Genomic DNA, 23698 nt, shown 5'->3' on the forward strand with positions numbered 1-23698 from the left:
CTCCAACAAATAGTTTTGAGTTTGTTAGTACAAATCAATATATTTTTCTTTCCTATGCCTCATAGAAATAGCCTTGCCCCTTTTTTCTCAAAAAAGGTGTGATGATATCAAACAGGGATGATAAGGAGTCTATTCACAGAATAATCCTATATGTGTCTATTGTAGGAAAATTCCAGTATTGTCTCTTTTCCTCCTTCAGTTGTTAGAGCATTTGGGTTCTGGGTAGGACAGGTTTTCCTGCATGCCAAACTCTTTTGGTTTAAGGAAAGCACCTCCAGATTGTTATTCCTGATTTTTGAAAAAGATGATCATAAATCTATTTTGTATATGCAAGTAACTAAACCATGTGGCCTGTGAAAGTTTCTAGAGTTATCTATCATATTAAAATGCATTCTGCCCTTTCTCATATCTCTGCCCTTCCTCTCTTCTCCTTCAGTCATGCTTCACTTCTCCAATACCAAGACGGTAAGTTAAGAATGAAAGTCCCATTTTTAATCTAACCCTTTCATTAGCTAATTAGGATGTAGGCTCTCAATGCATATGTAAATGTAAAAACTATTGGTAAATGTTTTCTAAAGACTTCTTCACATGGCCCTTTTGGGCCATGCCATTTCACCAGCAGGAAGGCACACAAGGTGGCTCATGCCCATGTCATACTATAGGGATGGGACAGGGCGCGTTGGCACCCTGTCCAGCAGATGAGAGAAAGGGTGGCAATGCACATTGCCCCATCATCCCTCCCCATCATACAGGGAAAAGGGGAGGAAAGTGCGTGTAGCTCCATCAGAGTTACCTAAAACACACTTTTCTCCCTGTGGTGGTGGAGGAAGCACCTTCTGGCTCTTCCCCTCCACTTTGAGAGGAATGTGGGCAGGGCCTGCCTAGCATTGTCTTATAATGTTGTCTGCAGTCCACATCCAAGCCCGGCCAAAAGCAGTGAAACAGGGCTGTTTTAGCACCGTGTGAAGAGGTCCTAAGTTTGTAGCCTGAAACTGCTTGCCATGTTAATGTTTAAGTCAGTTTCGGTTCAGGGAAACAGTAAAATTGAGGCATACTTGTCTGATACTTTACTAAAGTGAAGGCTAGTTCCTCTTTTAGTTTTCATACTTTCCGCGAAAAGGGCTGACAGCCTGGCAACTCTAATTCCCAATATCTATTCAAATGTAAGCCCCATTTAGTCCAAGATAGATGCTATCAGATTCCAGCCTCAGAATATTTGCCTCCAGTCCCTTCTCTAAGGAGCCCTTCAGGCTGTGTGCAATTGATGTTTGAAGACTGGCTTTCAAGGAGAGCATTGTGATGTGCAGAACGTAGCAGGAAGCAATAAAACCTTCAGCAGAACATTACAAACCATTAGGAAAACCAAACTTTATTTATCTGACTGATTGAGGGTAATTTGTGTATGTGTGAGACCTTGCTTTGTCCTCTGAGATTACAAGGGAAAGGTTTCGATAGGAAAACTTATTTTATCTTGGTGAAGGTGAAAGGATGTTTTGCTGAGGGATGAAGAAGCCATGGGGGGTGGGGGTGGGGTGGAGAGAGAAGGCTGAGAACCCCGCTTTTCATAAAATATAGATTCTTGTGAATTGCTCTCAAAAACCTTGTCCCAAAGCCCAATTGTGTAAATTAACATATTTTAGGACAGAGAATGGAAAAGTTAGCTTTTTTGATTGCATATCTGAGAACCTCCTAGCCATGGCAGCCAACACGGCTAGCTAGGGTATACGATTAAAAAGGACATTGGAGCTCATTATGGAAACTGTGCACATATTCTGATATTTGTGGAATGACAGTTCCCAGAATTCCTCACCACTAGCTATACTAGCTTGATGTGTTAAAAATGGCAATTCACTAACATATGGATAACAGTTCCTGCCTGAGATCCATGTAAGGCTACCATTAAAATACCATAATTCAGAGTGTCACACAAAAATCCGACATATTTTGGAGCCTAATGTACTATGTTAATAGTGTGTCTATTTCTATGTCACCACTTTTATTTTTATATTAACCAACTAAATAATAATAATAATAATAATAATAATAATAATAATAATAATAATAATAATAATAATAACTTTATCAATGATACACCAATAAAACAATTATACCAATAAAACCTCAATTATCAATAAAACAATCAATTAAATCGATATGAAGCATACAATATTAAAACAGGAGACTAATTCATAAAACCCAGTACAGAATGTGCCGGAATGGGGGAGGTATTTCACGGTTGAAATGGACAATAAAGTGCAAGATAACATTGGCAACACCTCAAGAATGGGGCTATTATAAAATGGGCAGATAGATCAATGGGACCAGAAACATTTTGCCTATTAATTGAACTATTACATTTGGTTTGTTAATCAGTCTAAAAAACATATATCCATACCATCATTTATATATTGGGTGTATCCAATGTTACACTAATCAGAAAACTTTTTAATGGCATTGTTCTGCTCATGGCTACTTATGGACAGCTAGTGCAAATTTTTTTGCACAAGGATGGAAACTGGATTTCTGAAAGTGATAGAATCTAGACACAGTGCAGTCATTTAATTTAAAGACAGCCAGAAAAGTAAAAATCTGATTTAAAAAACAGTTTTGTCTAATCCAAATAAAAGACTTAATATAAAAGCCTAGATAACTAATGGAGGCTAAAGGTACATCTACATTGAAGGATGGATGTAATTTGATACTACTTTAATTGCAAGAGTTCAGTGTTGTAGAATCCCAGGTGGAGAAATTTTCTAAGGTTTTGAGCCTTTTCTGCCAAAGATTGCTGGAATTTCATCAAACTTTTAATTTCAGGTTTCCATAGCATTGAGCCATGAAAATTAAAGTTCATTCATTCTACAATGTAGATCACTGGTTCCCAACCTTTGGGTCTCCAGGTGTTTTGGACTTCAGCTCCCACAGTTCGTAACAGCTGGTAAACTGGCTGGGATTACTGGGAGTTGAAGTCCAAAACACCTGGAGGCCCAAAGGTTGGGAACCACTGGTGTAGATGTACCTTATGGGGGAGAAGGTCTGTACACATTCACAAATAACTGAATGTAAGATGTACCTGATTGGCCTCCCCCATCCCAAAATGTCATCCCAAATTATGTAAATAGAAAGACAAATGCTCCATGTAGTACTGCAGTGTGTTACAGACACCACAATACAATTGAATAGTATTGTGCTTTGCTCAGGCATGAAAACAGATTGCAAGAATTAGCTTGGTTTTGTCTCCATTCCAAAACAGGTCCTAGGAGTGTTCAAAGTGTTCAAAGCAAGCAACAGGAAAATTACTGTATTACAGCTATCATAGACTGGCATCAAAAGTCAGAACAGGATGGTTACAGGTCATTCCTACCTAATGAAAGTAACAATAATTTAAAATAATCAGGCAAATGGTAGCGTTAGTTTCAAGAAACCCATAGCAGAATCTGCTAATTAATTTTTGGCCTCCTTAACTACAGGGTATTTGAAGCCACATGTTATGAATCATTTTCAGTTGAGATATTAAAATCAGATTACAAGAGAAAAGCCTTGTAAATATTTGCCTTCAAATGAGTCTGAGAATAAATATATATTCAGTAATTCATCCATATTTAGCAGATATTAAAGAGACAAAGCATAGCTTTAAATTCAATTATCATTTTATACAAAGGGAGGAAATATGAAACTTGGCTTGATTAGCTTGTTTCTTCCCATGCTTTGTAATACCTTATTAAAATTTGAACTTTGAAATTGATATTATCAGTCAAATAATGTCAGAAGAAATATTTAATCTGTGGTTAGAGCCTTAGTTAACAGAAGTTTTATTTGAAGTGTGTTATGTCTAAAAGAGAGAAAATATATGAAGGAAATCCAGACTTGATTTGGAAAGTTGATTTCACTACTGTAATTCCATTTGAAACTTCAATACCTAAACAAATCCTTTGGAGCTTACCCAACTAGAATTAGAGGTTTATTTTGGCTGCTTGTAGAAAACACTGGTATTAAGGCTAGTGTTATCTCTCCAATAGCTGTTATGATGTATATTACACCCTGTATTGACCAGGGACTTGGCCATTGCCCAAGTGTACGAAAGGCAATTCTTTGTTGTGGAAAGGGTGTTTATTGTTTTCCCTTTCCTTATGTCCTAACAAAATTCTGATCCATATCCCTTCTTATGGGGGACCTAAAACACCCCTTAACCTCCTGGATCTCAGAAGCAGAGTCACTGTGCTTCCTGCATAGCACAGTATTTCTACTGTGATTTTCATTAGAGAGGAAATATTTTTTGCTTGTGTGGGATTCTCACCCCCCTCCCCCCCGTTCTTAACTAGGAGTCAATTATAAGTTGGATGTTTGTAACTTGGGGATTGCCTTATATGGGCTTTGGATGTGTTAAGGAGAAGGGAAAGGTAGGAGGAACAGAAACCTAGGAGGACACAATGTGAATAGTACTGAAATGAGATTTTCCCCCAGAGAATTAAACCGGAAGGCATTAAAAGGGATTAAAAATGAACTTCTTTATTAATTGATATACCTTTGTAATACCTTACTTATGTTTTTCTGTGTGTGCATGTATGTGTGTGAGAGAGACAGAGACTTGAAAGGGCAGTTATAGCCATATTGATCTGGGCTACTCCTGATCAGCGTCAGTGCTAGCCTCTGAGTTGCCCTGGAAGCTGCATGGTGGCTGTATGAGTGAGCAGCACCAAAACTGGTTCCGTGCAACACACACACCATCTATACCATGCCACCTTCTAACTTATCTTAGTGGTGCCTACCAGACACCATTCACTAAAATGGCTGTGAATACCTCTTGGTGCTTGGGATGATGATATCTAATGTGCTGAAGATATGGCAGGAAGGAGGAGAGGAGGAATAGCTCTCCCTTTCCCCCTTCCCGTTTCTGATCTCCTCCATGTGCTGGATATCATCATTCCAGGAGACAAGGAGTATCTGTCTCTATTCTGGTGCCCAGCGAGCACTGCTAAGATAAATCATCATCATCATCATCATCATCATCATCATCATCATCATCATCATCATCATCATCATGTAATTACTTATTAATCGCCCTCCATCCAAGATGCTCTAGGCGATTTACAAGATAAAATTGTATAGGATAAAAATACATACATACAAATATTGATAAAATTAACATAGATTAAAAGCTCTAGTAAAGAACCAGGTCTCGAGTGCTAGGGGGACTCTGGGGGACGCTGGATGGGATATAAGCAATTGTCTCTTCTGAATTGCTCAGCACAGTTGATTGCATGCCCCCAAAGTACTTGGATGCTCTTGAGAAAGCTACGGAGTATCCAGTGACTTCAGGTATTGCCGGTCAAGACCACATTACCATGGATCAGCTCTGTACATCATGTAATAACCATGGAACTGATCCATGGCCCTTGCACCACAAATGGGTAAGCAAAATGTACTCTCAGAGAGAGAGAGAGAGAGAGAGAGAGAGAGAGAGAGAGAGAGAGAGAATTTGAATTAATGCAGTCTAACATCAATTTAACTACCATGCCTCCATGCTATGGTATCTGGGTTTTGCTGTTTGGTGAGGCACCAGCACTCTTTGTGAGTTAAAGCAAAAAACATTGTATGCCATAACTCCCAGGATTCCATAGTATTGAGCCATGACAGCTCAAGTGATGTCAAATTGCATTAATTTTACAGTATAGATGCACCCAGAGAGAAAGGTGATTTGTAGCTGTAAAGCACCAAAGGACATCATTTATTGTCCCACGTATTGTCCCAGACAAGTACAGTAGATTTCTCAATGAGCTGTATAATTCTCCCTCGGTATCTGCTGAGGTTTGATTTCAGGACCCCCATGAATTCAAAAACTTGTGGATGTTCAAATTCCATCACATTCAGTGGCATACTATATAGTATCCCTTATATCAAATGACAAAATCAACATTTGCTTTTCGGGTTTTTTTTGGGGGGGGGGGTATAATTTCAATACATGGATGGTAGAATCTGTGGATACAGAAGCTATAGTTATGGAGGGTCGATTGTACCATTCTGCTAACAGCCTGGTAGAAGATATCAAACAATTCACTCTGTGGCCTCCTCCAAATGTTATAGACAGTGACGAAATGATATCAACCCCCACAGGCTGGTTGAGGAAGAACTATGCCAGAAAGCAACCCCTGTTGTTTGATGACAAGGAAGAATATAGCGGTTGAGTCACATTAGGCAATCACACTTTGCAACATGTTCCACATGGGCTAAATTTAGGTGATTGTCAGTGGGAGATCTGTGATTGATATTTCCTACATTTTTCTTTTTTTTTCAACTTCAGGAAATCACATGGAGCTCTGAGGTTTATCAGAGTGCCAGCACTCTCTGTGTGAGAGATATTTAACACCTTTTTCCTCATACCCCATTTTAAACACTGAAGCTAATTGAAAACAAATACATTTCTTTTTCCCAGTTGAGAGAGTGTTCATAGCACCCTTTAAAGTAAGTTGACTTTGGGGATGACATGCGAATGATGACGTCTCCCAGGTCAACTGCAAGACTTAAAGAGCTGCCATGTACCGGTATTATTGTGAACATCCACTACCAGCAAATTCACCTATGCCTCACTTGCCAAGGGAGCAAGAACAGTGGTCAGGCTAGAACAAGATCCAAAATCCATAAAAGAACTTAAAGCTTTAAGGGCAAACATAAATGGCAGAATATATAATTCATGTTTTTGAAACATCGCTGGCTTCTTCATCAGACAAATTTGTTAAAAAATCATACAGGAGAAGAAAAGTGATGATGTTAGAATTACAGGCCTACATTTAAGATCTTATCATATGGGGCTGATCTAGCCCTGGTCACTCACAGAACCAACCAGCTCCAGTCACATGATGTCATGCCGGCTCCATGGGTGAAGGAGGATGGAACCAGCGTGCCACCGCTGTGGCAACATGAGAGGCTTCCCGTGTTGCCATTCTTTCAATGGGGGAAGCTGCACTCTTCATGTGAGCACCACGCTTCCCCTGTGTGGAGAGCTGCCAGAGGAGCCTGGAGAAGTGGGACATGTGGCAGTGGTTTCCTGACATTCAGGGGTGAACCAGAGCACCGCTGATAGCCTCCGCTGAGGGTATGATGAGGTAGACAGTCTCAGATGTTTTGTCGAAGGCTTTCATGGCCGGGATCACAGGGTTGTTGTATGTCTTTCGTGCTGTGTGGCCATGTTCCAGAAATATTCTCTCCTGACGTTTCGCCCACATCTATGGCAGGCATTCTCAGAGGCTGTGAGGCATGGTTATTTCTGTTGTCATTTAAGATGGTTTAAGGGAACATTGATGCAGGTAATTCCTTATCTTGGCCATGTGGGAGGCCAGAAACAATGGGCAGTAAAAGTCAGATAATAATATTCCATTAGTAGCAGAAAAGTAACTTGAGATTCAGGCTGTCTTTGTCCTATGCAAAGTTAACTGCCCCTTTCTGAGTCAGAGAATGTCACTGAATTTCTCAAGAACCCTTTGTATTGTTACAACTGGAAAAACCTTTAGGTGCTGTATAGGTAATAGCTGCTAATTGTAGTCCCGGATAACTGTGTCCTCTGTCTCACAGTTCTGTTTCATCCCTTCTGTAAACTTCTGCAATGATGAATGACAATGGACCACTTGCATGATGTCCTCCATTGTGGAATTGTAAAAATTCTCTCATCACTTCCACTTCATCACTCATTACTAAAAAAGTTACTTTTTTAGACTGCAGCACCCAGAATCACTTAAAGTGCATAGGTTGGATGACCCAAATGTATTAATCTCCCTACTTCCAAGGGAAAAAAGCAACCTTTGATTTTCCCTCTCTGTGGTATAACTTATTTCCCCTTCTATCCCTTCTCTGTGAACAAATAGGGAGCAGATAATTGCAGCTCTTTGAGAAATCAAGGTTAGAAAAGCTAAGGCTGTTGATGCTGGCTGGTTAAAACTGTTGTGACAAATATAGCTCCAGGGAACTCTCTAAATGCACTGGATGAATTACAGGAGTGATCCGAGGAAGTCTGATACAGTCCCTGTCAGTTTACAGCGCCTTGACTGCCCCCAGTCATCAGGTATTAACAAGTTCTGCTACTGAGTCTACAGTACACTGAATATACTCTAAGGCCTGTTAGAGACATAATCCTTTTTAAATGCTTTATGTCAGGCATCCCTGCTGCACTCTAACCACTCTTTAATAATAAGACAAAAGTGATATTTTAAGGTAACAGTTAATAAATAACGTGACTTATCCAATCGCACCTTTCACTAAAATATTATTATCTTTTGACAGATTCATTACAGTGGAGGCATCGGGAGCTGATGAAACACTCTCTAATTCTACCACTAGTACATTTGCCACAGTTGTCTTTCTTTTAATTTAATTCTCCTATTCTGAAAGCATACTGTCCATTGCAATTATCAAGTAAGCATTTAATCTAGCATAACTAAAGCATTTTAATCTTTTCTTATGGAAAAACGATTAAACGGTCATAACGTTGCTATGATGTGTATTCATTTGCTCTTGACTTTTAGAAGTTTCTTGGAGTTAAATCTCAAGTGAAACTAAACTTCTTTCAAAAGGCTGTCTGCTTGGGTGTTGGTTAAGATTTCTGGTTTAGGAGACTACCATGTATGCACAATATATATACACACAATGTATATACGTAGACCCATACACAAGTCTGTTTTGAGTCTTATTATCTTCAAGAGTGGTTTTTTTTCTCTGTCCTACCACTTACGTGGACCTGTCTACTGGAAAAATGAGGACATGAGAGAGAGCTCTTTGGTGGCAGCTCTTATGCTATGGTCTCACTTCAAGGAAGACTTACCACCACTAAGCTCCCATAGCTTAAACAACCAAATGCGTTTTTATTTAAACAGACCTTCAGCCTTTAACTAACTGGGGCAGAAAGAGGTTCAATGGGTGTGCTATATTTTTTGTGTTTTTCATTGTTTTAAAACAGTGGTTTTAATGGGTTGGTTGTTTTACTTTCTTCCAACATCTGCATGATAACATAACATTTTATCTAACAAGAAAGGTGGATCAAATTAAAATGTCTATGTGTGGATATTTGAAAAATTGAGACAGAGGGAGAGAATGAGAGAAAGAGGTTATCACATATTCTATGGTGTTCTTTTTATAGGCTTGAGGAAAGAACCTATTGTGGCAATCCCACGGGGACAATATAATCTCTATATGTTTGGTAGGTGATAAAAGCTCAGACCCTTGACTTGACAATTTTTTGTAAAGTCTTTCTTGAACATCAGAAAGTTTATTATTCTATAGGGAAATAAACAGTAATTACTATTCTTTCAATTCTTAATGATGAGTACTTCCAGTTTGGTATGTTTACAATACTCTTTGTGAGCTTTACTGCTTAGGAGACCTGTGGTGTCAAGGTTGCTCCTATAACTGGGAAAAGCGAGGGAGTCCTTTGGAGCAACTATTGGTGGGCAGGTGGGCAGCAATTATAGCCCTCAAACTATTTCACCTGACCTGACTCATTTTGGGAAATTATCTCTTTATCAAAGGACAAAGGCACAGTCCCAAAGGTGCATGTTGGGGTGGTCCAATCAAATATTGGGGAAATAAAGAATTGATGGGTGACTATATAAAATTTTAAATTTCTTCACTGTCTGCTAATTTAAGGTGGAAAAAAGGATAAGGGAGAAAATATTACACTGAAAAAATGAGCTTTCTTCACACTTACTGTCATTTCTCTTTTCTTTCTGCCTCATATGGTTCCTGAGATATAAAACATTCTTGCCTTGCTTAAGGGAAAGATTTAACACAACCTTTACAAATTGTGTTGTGTGCAAGTATAATTAGCAATTGAATGCCAGCAGATAACTGTTCAGAAATCAATCTTCAGGGATGGGGAAAAAGAAAATAACAGTACGTAGTGTAGAAAAGGAGAGAAGGAAGAAATAATTTACCACGCAAATTATTTATCGCCAGTGGTTTGCTTGATCCATTCTCAGTATTAACTGTTCTTCAGCTGTGTTTTTTGGTTCATAAATACCAAAGTGTAAATTCTTTCTAGTAAAACATGGATTTCTGCTTAACTTTTAAACAAGGTATGTGTGGCATTGAGACCCTTGGTATGACTCAGGGTGCTCTTTTAGTGCACTCCTGAGCAATAACAAGGCACCCTGTTATTTCATGTGGCTGCTGCTGGTATCACCCCTTTGCATTATTGTGACCATTCAGAAGGGCAAGTCAATCTTATGCAATACAATGGCAAGGCAATTGAAGACGGTGACACTGGGACTCACAGGCTGTGCTTGGTGGTATTCTCTTGGTGCATTATTGAGCTTTACCGGTGATCCTCTTTCTCTGGGATTCTGGTATCCTGGTATCAATTCAATATATTCCTGTGTCAAGTTAAAGAGGCAAATGATTCCTATGACAATTCCAAGGAGAAACCAGTACTTGACACTGGTATCTTGGATCAGGGTCCTATTCTTTCCTGTTGGTATTGATTCAATCTATGACCATTACTATTTTGAAGGTGAGGTCAACTCTAAGGAGCAGTTAGGAAAGGTGAGATATCTGTAAGTCAATATATCATTCCTCCAGATTTGATGACATTCCATGCAGTCATGTCAGCCACAGGACCTTGGAGGTGTATATGGGCAACGCTGGCTCTTCGACATAGAAATGTAGATGAGCACCAACCTCCAGAGTCGGACGCCACTACACTTAATGCCAGGGGAAAACTTTTACCTTTACTACATTTGATGAGGTCTAGGGCACAGGATTCCTGTGAAAGTGGAAAATTGCTTTTTTATTTTTTAACCTGGGAGAATTGTAGGAATCCAGGAATCTGTAGGGTCTCCAGAGCAGCTTGATGGTCAGTTTTAATACAGTCAGGAGGCACTATAAATGCCTTGATTAATATGTTCTCTTTAAGAATTTGTAGGTCTTCTGTGTGACTCACTGGAGGATTTAGAGAATCCCAGAGAGAACATATTAATCAAAACCATGAATAACCAAGGTCTGCAAAAGTGAAATCCCCAAATGTAAAGAAATATCTCATCTTCAAGTCCATTTAGAAATGCTAACTAAAAACTAGCTCTTAAGCTTCCAGTCACCTTTGATTTAACAAATTCCAATGCATTTGTCGATTTGGAGATGCTGCAGGAACACAGGACCCAAAGTCTGTGTTGTTAATAGGGATTGTTTCCAAAAAAAACCCAATTTTTTTTGTTTTCTAGGGATACTTCTTGCAAGAGTATTACATCATTTAATCTATTTGCTTCTTTGATACATCTCACAATACATTTCCCACCCTCCCCCCTGCTGTTTCTCATTTTGCAAAGAAAAAGGAATATCATTGTGTTGGTATAGCATTGCCCTTTGCTAACCTTGAAAGTTACTTGTTGCCAGCAACTTTGTAACTTGTAATGCATTACTTTGAACCTGGTTTACACAAAGTTTAATGCATTGTGTATTTCTCCATTAAGTATTTGTTATGTTATCCGAACAACTAGAAACACAAACCTAGCATAACAAGACATTCTCCTGTTTACAGTGTCTGTAGTGTGTGTGATCTTTAGATTAGTTTTCAAGGACAAATGGGAAGTGATGAACAAGTAGCAAGATAAAGAAAAGGAGCTAATTTTATATACAGTACTTCACTGAGAGTCTGCTTGCTGTGTTTCTCTATCAGAAAAAAGTACAATGTAGACAAGACCTGACATATAGAATACGTGTTTAAACAGAGCCCAATTAGCCACTGATGGCCCTGGCCGAGGATGTTGGATTTGCAGATGCTATCAGGACTATCTGCTCAATCATTCATTGAACAGCAGAAACAAACAATGGTGATTTTCCTCACTTCTAGAAAGCTAAAAGCACTGATGATTTGGAAAAGAGTTGGATTAACATTTCACTTAATGTTTGGGGAAGTTTCTTTCAATGAATGGTATGCGTGTAAGTGGTCAAGGAGAGCTCTATTCCACATTGTCTTTCTCTTTTGAGAAGGAATTTTGACTTATCATGGTCCTCTGTGGATGGAAAAGGGAAACAGTTTTTGACAAATATTCCCTTCAACTCTATCCTTTGTGCTTGAAAATCTGCTCCAAAGAACTGAGAGATCCTCCTAAATAGTCAAACAATTAAAGTTTCCAAAAATGGAAATAAATTGAAAAGAAGTACACTGAAGCTATTCTTCCTAAGCTCACAATTTTCTGAACCAATAGGAGCAAGTGATGGACAGAAAGGAGAAAAACAGAACTTCTTGTAATTGTCTGCTATTTATCCACTATGTTTTTGCAAACTTTGCAAGCATTCACCCCTAAGATAAACTGTAGATCAGGGCCAAGCTTCCCTGCTATATTTGTTGTGATTTGACCCTGAAAGGGCTCAGACAAGGTAATTACCTTGAAGATGAACTCTGCTTTCCATCCAGTTTTTGCAAATAATTCTGTATCCTTCACACACTAAGCAGTAGATCCAGTTGAACTCAATAGGACTTACTTTCAAATAAACACACATAGAATAAAGCTATAAATTTAATTAGACTTGGAAACAACCCTGAATCATAGTCAGCACAGTAGGGGATTCTGTGAATGGTACGGTTCAGATTTGAAGGAGATGGATGGAATTACTGTTAAAACAGAGGAGCAGGATTAGCAAGATTACTCAAAATCCCCAAACAGGTGAGTGTGCTATTTGGGCTGTGCTTCAATGTCTCAGCTGGCATTGGAAATTAATACATCTAATTAGTTGAAACAGGAAAAACATTTTAGTTGAATCAAGCACATTGAAAAAAGATAATATATGTGCTAGAGTGAATGCCAAAGTAGCATTAAGCTTTTTTAAAAAAATCACATCCTTCTATTCTTTCACTTGAAGGCAAATGTATAGTGAATTCCTCAAAAAATTATAATTTGTTCCAAAATTATTTTTGCAGCTATAAAACCCAATATTTTGGGTATAGGATCTGAGATCCCTGGACCTCATATGGACTGCATCCCATCTCCAGAATTTTGGTGAAATGAAAAGTTCTGGTCAATTCTGGTGTATTTTTTTCACACTGTTTGGTGCTTTTGGTGGTGTCCAAAAACACTGAAATTGTGCAAATTGCATATCTTGCAAAAAACAAAAACAAAAACAAAACTTGAAAACTTTCTTTAATTCAATTGCGTTTGAGGTGTGAGAGGGTCCAAAGCCCTGCTGAGGTCTGGAGCAAAGATGCCCATTCTGTCCACAGCATTGTCACCCCTGCAGCAGATACAGCATTGTAGTGTAGTGGCAAGACTACTGGATTAGTACTTGAAAGATCCAGCTGAACCATAGAAACTTGCTGTGTGAATTCAGGTCAGCAAATTTTTCTCACCTTGTCCTAAGTTACAGTGTAGCAGTAAAGAGGTAGTGTGGAGCGGGAAAGCCAAGTCTGCCACCTTGAATTCATTGGGAAAAAGATAGGCTTTAAAAGCCAGATTGCATTCACTCAGCCCAGTCTAGAAGAAATGTAGGCTGTGGAGTGAACTCCCAACAGCAGTGGTTATTGATGTGGTTGACCAGCATTTTTTTTAAAAAAAACCCTTAAGTTATCAGGGACCAACCCACCATATTTTTGCCCATTGGATACAATTATTTTTCTTAAAAACATGCCAATCAAGAGCTAAGTGACCAGGACTGGTCATCTAGGGACTCTCATTTTGATAGGACTACAGTAACTCTTACATTGAGTTTAATAGAGCTTATCTTTTGAAGTAAAATAAGTCTGAGGACCTCATCACATGGATGAGGTTCAGCACTGAGATTCACCAGCCTCTGTGGTGAATCTGGGTAGCATCAGGGCAATCCTGGTGCCCCGGTTGCCAGCTGACACTTCCCCATCTCTTGTGGGAAAGGGTTGCCACACAGCTTGAGTCTGCCGAAGTACCATTGTTCCTTACAGAATACAGGGAGGTTTCCGTGTTGGTGGTGGCAATATCTCACTACGCTGCCACCCCAGTTCACCCACAGATCCCCACCGGTAGTCACTTATGTCATCTGATGGGCAGTGTGGGGCTCCATTGGTGAACTGGGGCAGAAGCATCCTAGGATGCTTTTTTGCCCTGTGTGATAAGGCTGCATGACTACCCTCTATCAACACATCCCTGACAGTATATATTATTGAACTCATGTCCAAATTGCTATTGTTGTGTGCTTTCAAGTCCTATCTAACATGACAACCCTACAAAGACCCTATCATAGGGTTTCCTTTGTGTCCCTCTAAGGAAGAGAGAGTGTGACTTGCCCAAGGTCACTCAGTGGGTTATCATGATGGAATGGAGTCTCAACACCTGATCTTCAGAGTCCAGCACTCAAATTACTATACCATACTGGCTGTCCAAATAGAAGCTGTAAGTTTGTATTTTATGTTTGTGTTTTCCAGTTGCTATGCTAGAGACTTTGATAAAAGGCTTTCTGTTTATATTATGGTTAAGAAAGCTCACTTTTTTTTTACTGCTGTTAGACAGTCCCCTCTCCTCCCTTTGTGCTGACAAATTAAATAGATCTTATCTTGAATAGAATCTGTGATGGAATGTTATCGTGAATTAATTACATTTACGGTACAGGAGACCCATTGGACAGACATGCGAGTGTCAGTTGCTCAGATAGCCTGAAGTGCTACATTAGCTTCTATTTTGATTGTTACATTGTGAAGTAAAACAAAAATAAAAATATATATCAAAAATATATTAAAAAATACATCAAGTAAGAATTCTTATCTGTCTAATTGCTATACATAGGGGTGGTGGTCAATGAGATGAATTTTAATTTTACTCACCTTTTTCCATTTGCAGTTTTAGGAGTAATGAGTTCTTCTTGTTAGACAAACATACAGAAACTACAGCCACAGAAAGTCAAACTGGGATCTAAAACTTTTGTTAAAAGATTTGGCACTCTGGGATAACCAGAATATTAACAGAAAACAACACAAAACAAAATTCCTTTAAACCCTGTCCAAAAATTATAATAATCTGTCTTGTTCATTTCTTGTTTTTATATCCAATAGGTTGCTATCACTTCATCTTTGCCTGTAGCTTTTGTTCTAGAATATGGATTAAAAAGATTGAGGTACAAATGTGACAGTCACAGATATCTGGAATTTGTTAACCTGTTTTAGGGGATGAATGAACAATGCTAACAGTGCCTTTTCATAGTGATACTGTTGGCAGGTAAACACAGAGAAATATTTGATTCTTCTACTGTTAAAGAAAAGATGTTTGTATTTTTAAAGACATTTTCCATTTTGTGTGGATTTTTTTAAATTGTGTTTTGTGTCAGATTTTTTCAGATGCATTAAAAATCCCCTGTAGTCCTTGAATTACTAAGTTTATGTAGTCCATTCCATGACAATGTTTGAAAGAATGAGTTGAACACTATAGCCTGGCTGGAGTGATCAAAGTGAGGGTTTTATTCAGATCGGGTGGGGATATATATGTGTGTGTGTGCATGTTTCTGTTTGTGCATTTCTCAAAATCCTTTCAATGCAAGGGCATTTGTTTTTCAAATGTTGAAAAAACTGGACTGAGTTGGAGTGTTGAAAGGAAAGTGGCAGTAGTGAAGGTGTCATGGGATTGAGTGAAAAGGATTTTGCTCATAGATTTCAAATTCCTTTTGAGGGCTTGCATATGGCATTTGAATCAGGCAATCAGGCACTTGGAGATCGTGGCTGAAAAGATAAAGCTGGAGTGCAAGGCCAGCCATGTAGTAGGGCCATTTGCTGAGCCACCTATGAGTAACTTGGGAACATCTCCTTTGGGAATGGTCCTTAAAAAATCCCCAGGGGAAGGTAAGCATATCCATCACATTTTGTACTCGAAGGGAGCATCAGTGAATGATGCCAACCCCCCCCCCCCCACCCAGAGTCAGCCAGTTTATTTGGTGTGTGCATGTGGATTGGGGGCACTCATGGCAAAATGTGACATCCAGTCAAAATTTCAGTTTCTCCCAGTGCATCTGACAATTTCTGCCTGCTTTGCTTTAAGTTTTAGGATAAATGATATTACAATAAGGCCATGCCTTTGGGCTGCTCAATCAGTTGTGCTGCTTTTGAGACTTTCATCCCCCTATTTGAGTGGGAAATTAAGTCTAGGGCTGACTCACCCTGTCCATTACCTTGATGATTTCTTGGTGATGGGCAGTACTGGGAAAAAGTGCTGTTCAAGCTCTGACTATGGAATTAATATGCCACACTACCACAGGAGTCTGGGGGGGGGGGGGGGGAGAGCAATGTGCTAGTATTTTTAGGCATCTGGTTAGACTCATGGGGTCAGGAGGCCTGTCTTGCCTGGTTATACGCAGGTGGGGGGGGGTCGCTGTCTTGCCTGCCAAGGGAAAAGTTGGAAGCACTAAGGGCTTGACTCAGGACTTTGTTATATTGTGAAGAAGAAGGTGCAGGCATTGTTAGGATACCTTACTTGCTTGCAAGATGGTGTCTCCTGGTAGGGGGGGGCTCACAGCTAGAGTCAAAGCTCCATGCCAATGGTTCTCAACTTGTGGGTCCCCAGATGTTTTGGCCTTCAACTCTCAGAAATCCTAACTGCTGGTAAACTGGCTGGGATTTCTGGGAGTTGTAGGCCAAAACAGCTAGGAATCCACAGGTTGGGAAACACTGCTCCATTCTATCATATGAGTGTGTGTGTATAGGAGGACTTGGGGTGTGGCTGAAGTCCCTCAAAGATCACAACCGAGTTTCTCAGTAGCAGGAGATCTGATAACTAGATGCTGATTTGGAGGTCCACTTGGAAGCAACTAAGAGCATTGGGTTCAAGATGTATTTTCACCTAAGAGTTGCTTGGAAAGTGATATAGTTTTTGACCTTGTTGTCCTATATTAGGGGCTGTTTTCATTTGGGTGAATAGTTTCAGGGGCAAGAGGATGTATTTCTGGTTTAGTGACCAATGAGCTATCAGCGTTATCAATAGGCACTCTTTTTGGTCAGGGAAGGTGATGAAGTTAGTGAAGAGGTTGCTATGCTTGTCTGCTAATATAATGTCCTTTGCCTGTTATGTTCCAGGATTAGACAATGGAATTGCATTCTGGATTGTGGATCCATTACTGGGAGATGTGAGGGAAATGCAGCTAGAATGAGGGGGCAGAAGGTATATGTGGTGCACTAGGAAGCTTCATTAACATTTTGGGGAAAATTATTGGGACATGGAATGTTCTTTGAGTGGTGACATTCCTGGCATGCCATAGACATCGATAACTATCTTGTCCTTTGATTGCAGCTGTAATAAGTTGATGAAGGGTAAGCTCTGGAAAGGCCTTGCTCGCCTTTTGTGGCAATTGGCATGAATTCTAAATCCAAGGCATCAATTCCTTGTTTCTTGAGCATTGGTGGGAATGAAGGTCCCCTTATGGGTCTTAGGGTGTGTGGGGCAGTAATACTCATGCCCAGCAGAGGTGGACAACTTTTCCTGCACCCCCTTTTGACTGGGGACTATGACAGGCTGTTCACTCAGGTGAGGCATAAGGACAACCCTATTCTCAATTGTAACCAATTAAAGGTGTAGCTGCTGTGTTATTGAATCAGAGCAGGACTCACCTGCTCTGGACACATGCATGCTGGTGTTATAAACATGGTTGTTTTGTCATGTCAAGCTGTACAAACTTTATCTTCTTTGAGACTGGCAAGATAGCATCACACAGTAAGTATGATGCTGTCACGCATAATATAAGGAAAGAAATTTCATTGAACCCAACAATTTCTTGAAAGTAGGATTTTGACACCTCGTGAGATATGTTGTGAGAAAAAAGCACACTTCTCCTATAGCATTCACACATTTGTTAAATTTACAGAGGGTTTCAGCAGGAGGAGAGGAAGAATGCAAACAAAACAATGTACACATTTTAAAATATAAGCAGCTAAAATGTACAAAAATGGAAAAATACATAGAAACATCTTTCAGTTAATGGGTCCCCTACGTTAACCCTACTAAAATCTTCCACAAAGAAATGTGCAAAAAATATTTCAATGGTATAGTGCAGAAAAACACACTAAGTCTTGCAATCTAACATAAAACAAGGATGGCAGGAAAAGGTGGGTAGAATGGAAAGAAACTCGACACAAACAAGACTGAGAGATCTGCATGCCCTCCTCACACCCTGTCCTCTGCGGTCTTCTCTGTTTAGGTGCCATAACCCTTTTGCCTAACCCTCTCCCTGTCATTAAAAAGTCTGGCATTAAGCACATGTCATTTTCCTTTTGTGCTTATTGATCAGACGCTGTCATCTTTTTCACTGCCCTTATCTGCAATTGAACCCTTCTGTACCCAGAGACTTTCCCCTCCCTCCCACTGAGCCTTCTCTCTCTCCTCCTTAACCTGGCCTGTCAGCATAATGAAGGCTTGATTTCAATGCGACTCCCTCATTTCTCTGTTCACTGCTCTGCAGGTTAATGCAGATTCCAAACTTCAACAAGCAGCTGTTAAACATGTCATTAACACTGCTCTGGCTGCAAATGAAACTCAGCTATTGGGATTATTCTGGGAGCTATAGTTTTGTGATGAGCTTTGTCAATCACAGCTGACCTGCTGTGTACAGAATGAAACTCAGATTATCTTCTTTCTTCCTCAGACTCTTGTCATTTTTTCCCTCTCTCCCCCACAAAGAATTACTATTCTACTCCCAGAAAGATTGATTACTTGCACAAATAAGAGAGTCTGAGACATTAATACAAAATTCCACAGGCTTTTCTTTATCTCAAACCTGAAACTCCCTCTACATTTCCCTCCTGGTAATTATATTAGAATTGTGTACACTAGGAATTGCCATCTGATTATTATGAAACTAGTTTTGTCATGACAAAAATGAGCTTAAGTCTTGTTTTTTTGGAAAATGATCAGTACAGTGCCCTGGATGAGAGAGAAGGAGATTAAATCCAACTTGCTTTCATCCATGAATGCTTTCATCTCTTTTTCAAACACAGGAAATGATTACCACTGCTATAAGCTGCAGTTCATATGAGTGAAAAAAAAAAGATATGAAAATATTGAAAATTCTGTAACCAGCAGTAGAACATAATATAGGTCCTGGGTACCCACTGAGAGACATGTGCTTTATTTTTCTATACTGCCAGTGTCAAGGGTTTCTCATTTGAAGAATTGTCTCACAATGAGGTCCCATTTTGTATTGGGAAATATGTTAACTAGCTTGTGATTTTCCTGGGTGAGCATTTTTATTGCCCGGAATACAAATCTGGAACAAGCTCTCAAATGTGCCTTTTTTTTGTTAGACCCTACATCCAGCCATATATCCTGCCTAGTCCTGACAATATTCCAATGTACCATGCCTAGAGATTCCAGGGGGAAGAGGCAAAAAAAGAAAAAGAAAAAAGAGCAGTGGTGTTACTGGGGTGCCCTGTGTAGGAATCCATGGTATCATCCCCATGGACCTCCTCCCATACCAGACCATTCTACAATATTGCAACTAAAATATTGGAAAATCTGACAGAATCAGTGACTTTAAAATCCACCAGCAGTTAAAAAAATAGCATGTACTTGTAGTGCATGCAGATGAAATCATGTAATTTGAAGCGTCACTGTAATTTTTTTAAAAAATGATAGCTCTGACCACAGCACGTGCCCACTGAAAATGTTAAAATCAAAAAAGCAAAGGGGTTTACTTGTAAGCTGGAGCTGGATTTCTGTAAAATGTTTTTGTGGTAATATTTAACTACAGGGATATGTTTTATAAAAAATTAACACCTGTCTATTGAAACATTGCAAAAGGCAGTCCTTTTGGTGTCACCCCTTTGTTGGTGTCCCCCAGTGTGGTTTGCATCATGAGCATTCCTCTAGTGACACTATTGGGAAGAGGGTAAGGGTTTTATCGGGGATTCTTTTGGCATGTTCAGAATGTCCAGAGATGGATGGCAAGAAGATTATGTGCTTGCTGTTAAGAGAATTAATATTTGGGAAATTGCTTTTATTTATGTACATGGATAAAGTGATCTTTATTGCCACTTGCAAGCATCAATATACTGTAAAAAGGTAAAGGTTTTCCCCTGACATTAAGTCTAGTTGTGTCCTACTCTGGGGGTTAGTGCTCATCTCCATTTCTAAGCCGAAGAGAATTGTCCATAGACACCTCCAAAGTCATGTGACTGGCATGACTGCATGAAGCACCATTACCTTCCCGCCAGAGCAGTACCTATTGATCTACTCACATTTGCATGTTTTCGAACTGCTAGGTTGGCAGAAGCTGGGGCTAACAGTGGGAGCTCACCCTGGATTCAAACCACCGATCTTTTGTTCAGCAAGTTCAGCAGCTCAGCAGTTTAACACACTGATCTACCGAGGGCTCCTTCAACATACTTTATTCCACTTTTTAAAAAGTATTACAATATTATTGGAGTTGGAGTACGGTGTCTAGAGTTGCAAGACTGAATACAGAACAGGACTCCTATAGCTGACATGATAAGTGGATACGGAATCAGGAAAACATACCATAAAGTCACTTGAAGCAGATCTACAGCATGTCTCTGCTTGCCCCCTTCCCAAGGCTGCATTTTAACTGATACAGCCAACCAAACACAGAAAACCATCTAGTACAGGTCTGCACAACCTGCGGCCCTACAGGTGTTTTGGACTTCAGTTCCCAGAATTCTTGACCATTGGAACAACTGGCTAGAGCTTCTGGAATTTGGAGGCCCAAATACCTGGAGGCCTGCAAATTGTGCAGGCCTGATCTATAGAATGAGATGGGGAGGGGGAGACGTGTAGGTGGGAAGCATCCATATCCATTCCTTTACCCGAATGCATTATACTTCTGGTCCTATACTGTGTGAATTTAGTTATAGATATGAAGTTGGATGCTCCTCTGCTATTATTACATGCCGTACTACTTTCTTACAGATTGGGAATAGTCATGGTTTTTTTTTTTTTTGGTAGATCGGATAAGCCAAAAATAGCTTTTGTTAGGTGAGGGATGAAATATGATGTTGTTCCACCTGCTAAATTTTTTAAACATGCGTTCCTGGATCAACTTTAAGACAGTTTGACAATTGGGTCCCAGTTGGTTGTTTTGATGAAAAGCAGTTGTAAATGTTGAGCTCTTACCTTGGCATATATACAATAATCAGACAAAATATGCACAATGTCCTCTATGGCTGCCTGGTGCATCACAGATGCATGTTCTTTCGCAGTAAGGTATTTTTTGAAATTGCCCTGTTCTGCTTACCATAGAATTAAGTTGCTTGAATCTAGTTTTGGTAAAAGCTATTATCTCTCCTTGTGTAAGGTTCATCCTAAGGTACTTTTGTGTGTCAAATGTTTTGTTTTTGGCTAACCAGTTTGAAGCCAGCCAGGAAAGCTATACCTGTTTGAGCTGTGACACCCAGAACTCCTTGTTTGAATGTTTCCTGGGCTGAATGGCCCAGGGAAAGTAGATGGGAGGCTGAAAAGCCTAGCTTGTAAGTTAGTGAGTGTTACAGGGGCCCTGTCTCATATATAGCCACCCTGGCGATCTCCTTCTAGTATTATTTAGCCTCAGAGAAATGATATTCATGCCCTTATTATAACTGCATATTCTCCCCATCATATACATTTTCCAGTGAGGATTAGGTCAGAGACATTCCACCGTGGTCTGTTTGCACCAGGCATGAGAAATGTGTCCATTTTAATTTCTCCTGCATCCATTAAAAATGAATGCATGAGCACCATGTGAACAATGGATTGGTCTGAATCAGAATCAGTCTTGCTGACTACATGGCTCATGTTTGGTTAATTAGAATTTTCCCATCTAGAAACAAGTCAGTGACACTCTTCCTCTTTCAATAGAATATTGTTTTTGTAAAAAAAAAAAAAAAGAGGACTATCCTTTATGACGGTGAAGATGAGATTTCAGTGAGCTCATTCTCTCCCTCCCACCTGTAAATCTCTTTGGTTAGCTATTCTTGGGGGCTCTCAGGAAGATAGGCTAATTTAGTACGGATGAATCTCATAAAGGTTTGATGCCTTGAGGTTCACTTCAGTTCTTTGCTTCATTGGGACTTCTGTCTGTCTGATGACAGTGCCATTCAGAAATCTCATCCCAAAATATCATTTCTTTCCAGGTTCAGGAATCCTATATTCTGAATAGCACCCGACTAAAGAAGAAGAAAAAAGCAAATAGGCAGGAATACACAAGATGATATACTACTCGCTAGCACAAAACTTCCCAACTATTAAACATTTACTGTTTCATATTTTGACTCATTCAAGCTTTGTGAGCCCCAAATTGCACTTTTACATATTCAATTTTTTTCTCCATTGACTTTAATTAAGCTTGCCCCAGGCTGGCAATTGTGATGGTGAATGTTTTTTTAAAGGAGCAGGCTTTCTACCTAGTCAGGCTTTCCCCTGCCTTTTCTTGAGCTCATCCAGCTGTTATTTAAACCCAATTGCTTATTATGTCATCAAGTTAAAACCTCTAAAATATAAAACTCCAATGTATTTAACTGCCACACCATAAATATTTTCCACTTGGTGACTGTGAAAATTATCATATTATCCTCCCAATTCAGATATGTCTGAATATGCTAATCTCAGTGATAAGTGACTGTAGAATAGCTAGCTACCATAGCTCTATATAGGCACTAGCATTTAATATTATGATAGTATTCTCCAGGATTTCTGTTCTGTATTACCCAGATTTCCACCCCTTCAGTATCACTTAACTGCTTCCATAGTGTGATCAGAATTATAATTCTAAGGACCAGTTCATGCATGAGGTAATTGTGTAGGTTAAACATGATGTTCACCTTATGGCATGATATTTAGACTGTGTAGTACTGCATTCAAGCTACGGTATATACTCATTAATGTGATCAGTAAACTATATAAAATGTGTAAATGCATGTTACCAAACCTAAAGAGTTTATTAGCATTTAAAATAAGGAGCATTCTTAGAGAAATGGGCTTTTTGAATAGAACTGTTAGAGAACTAAAGGAAAAGGGTGCTAAACCCCAACTTAATAGATGACATTTTTATTTTTGAGAATAAAGTTGAAAAAGGAAAATTGATGTGTTTCAATTGTTTTCCAGGTAAATCACCAATCCTTTTCCTTCTCCCTTTGCAGAGAAAAGCAGCCAAAGTAAAACAGACCCAGTAGGGTGGAATTGGATATAGATATGTCTCTTTTCCCACAACTTCTGAAAAATAACACTGCTTTTCTATGTTTAAAACAAAAAGAACTGGGAGTTAAAGAAAACCAATTTATTAAAAAAGAATAATTTGCTCCTCAGTTTTTTAAATACAAAATTCAAAAAAGCCAAACCATGCTAGTATACTATTCTTTTTCATAGTGGACAAATGAGCCAGGCCTTAGCTGTCACAGCTAGGCAATATCTGTCACAGGCATTGATGCCAACAGGGTTCAGTTCACACACTAGCTGCTAAAGCACGGGCCAGGCCAGAGGTAGCCAGACACACCCAGCCTAATCTGTATGGCATCATATTGGCATCTAGACAGTCTAGCTAGGATGAGACTACATTGGCCCCATTGGACAACAACTTCACCCTCCACGTTGCCATGGCTGCTCCCATGCAACCACAGCACTCCATTTGAGCTTCTGGCCATCACGATGCCTCTATTGATGTTGGAACTGGGTGCCAACTAGCAAGAAGGAGGGGAGATTGTGGCACAGGACAAAGAGTCCTCGCCCTGTGCTATGTGATGGTGTGATGTCTGGAGTGTGAATCAGGCTAAATTGGTCTTGATCCAGCTGTC

At 39.5% G+C, this 23698-nt stretch overlaps 1 protein-coding gene across 1 annotated transcript in view; it reads left to right on the forward strand.

The window, feature by feature from the left end:
• tmem182 (transmembrane protein 182) overlaps positions 1 to 8647 on the forward strand; it is a 50492-nt gene extending 41845 nt beyond the window's left edge. Inside the window, exon 6 of the mRNA XM_008116136.3 lies at positions 8272 to 8647. Coding sequence (XP_008114343.1) covers positions 8272 to 8357 — 86 coding nt within the window. The 3' untranslated portion in view covers positions 8358 to 8647. The remainder of the gene's footprint in view (positions 1 to 8271) is intronic.
• The last annotated feature ends 15051 nt before the right edge of the window (positions 8648 to 23698 follow it).

Source organism: Anolis carolinensis, chromosome 3 (genome assembly GCF_035594765.1).
Source record: "Anolis carolinensis isolate JA03-04 chromosome 3, rAnoCar3.1.pri, whole genome shotgun sequence".
NCBI classification, from domain to species: Eukaryota; Metazoa; Chordata; class Lepidosauria; order Squamata; family Dactyloidae; genus Anolis; species Anolis carolinensis.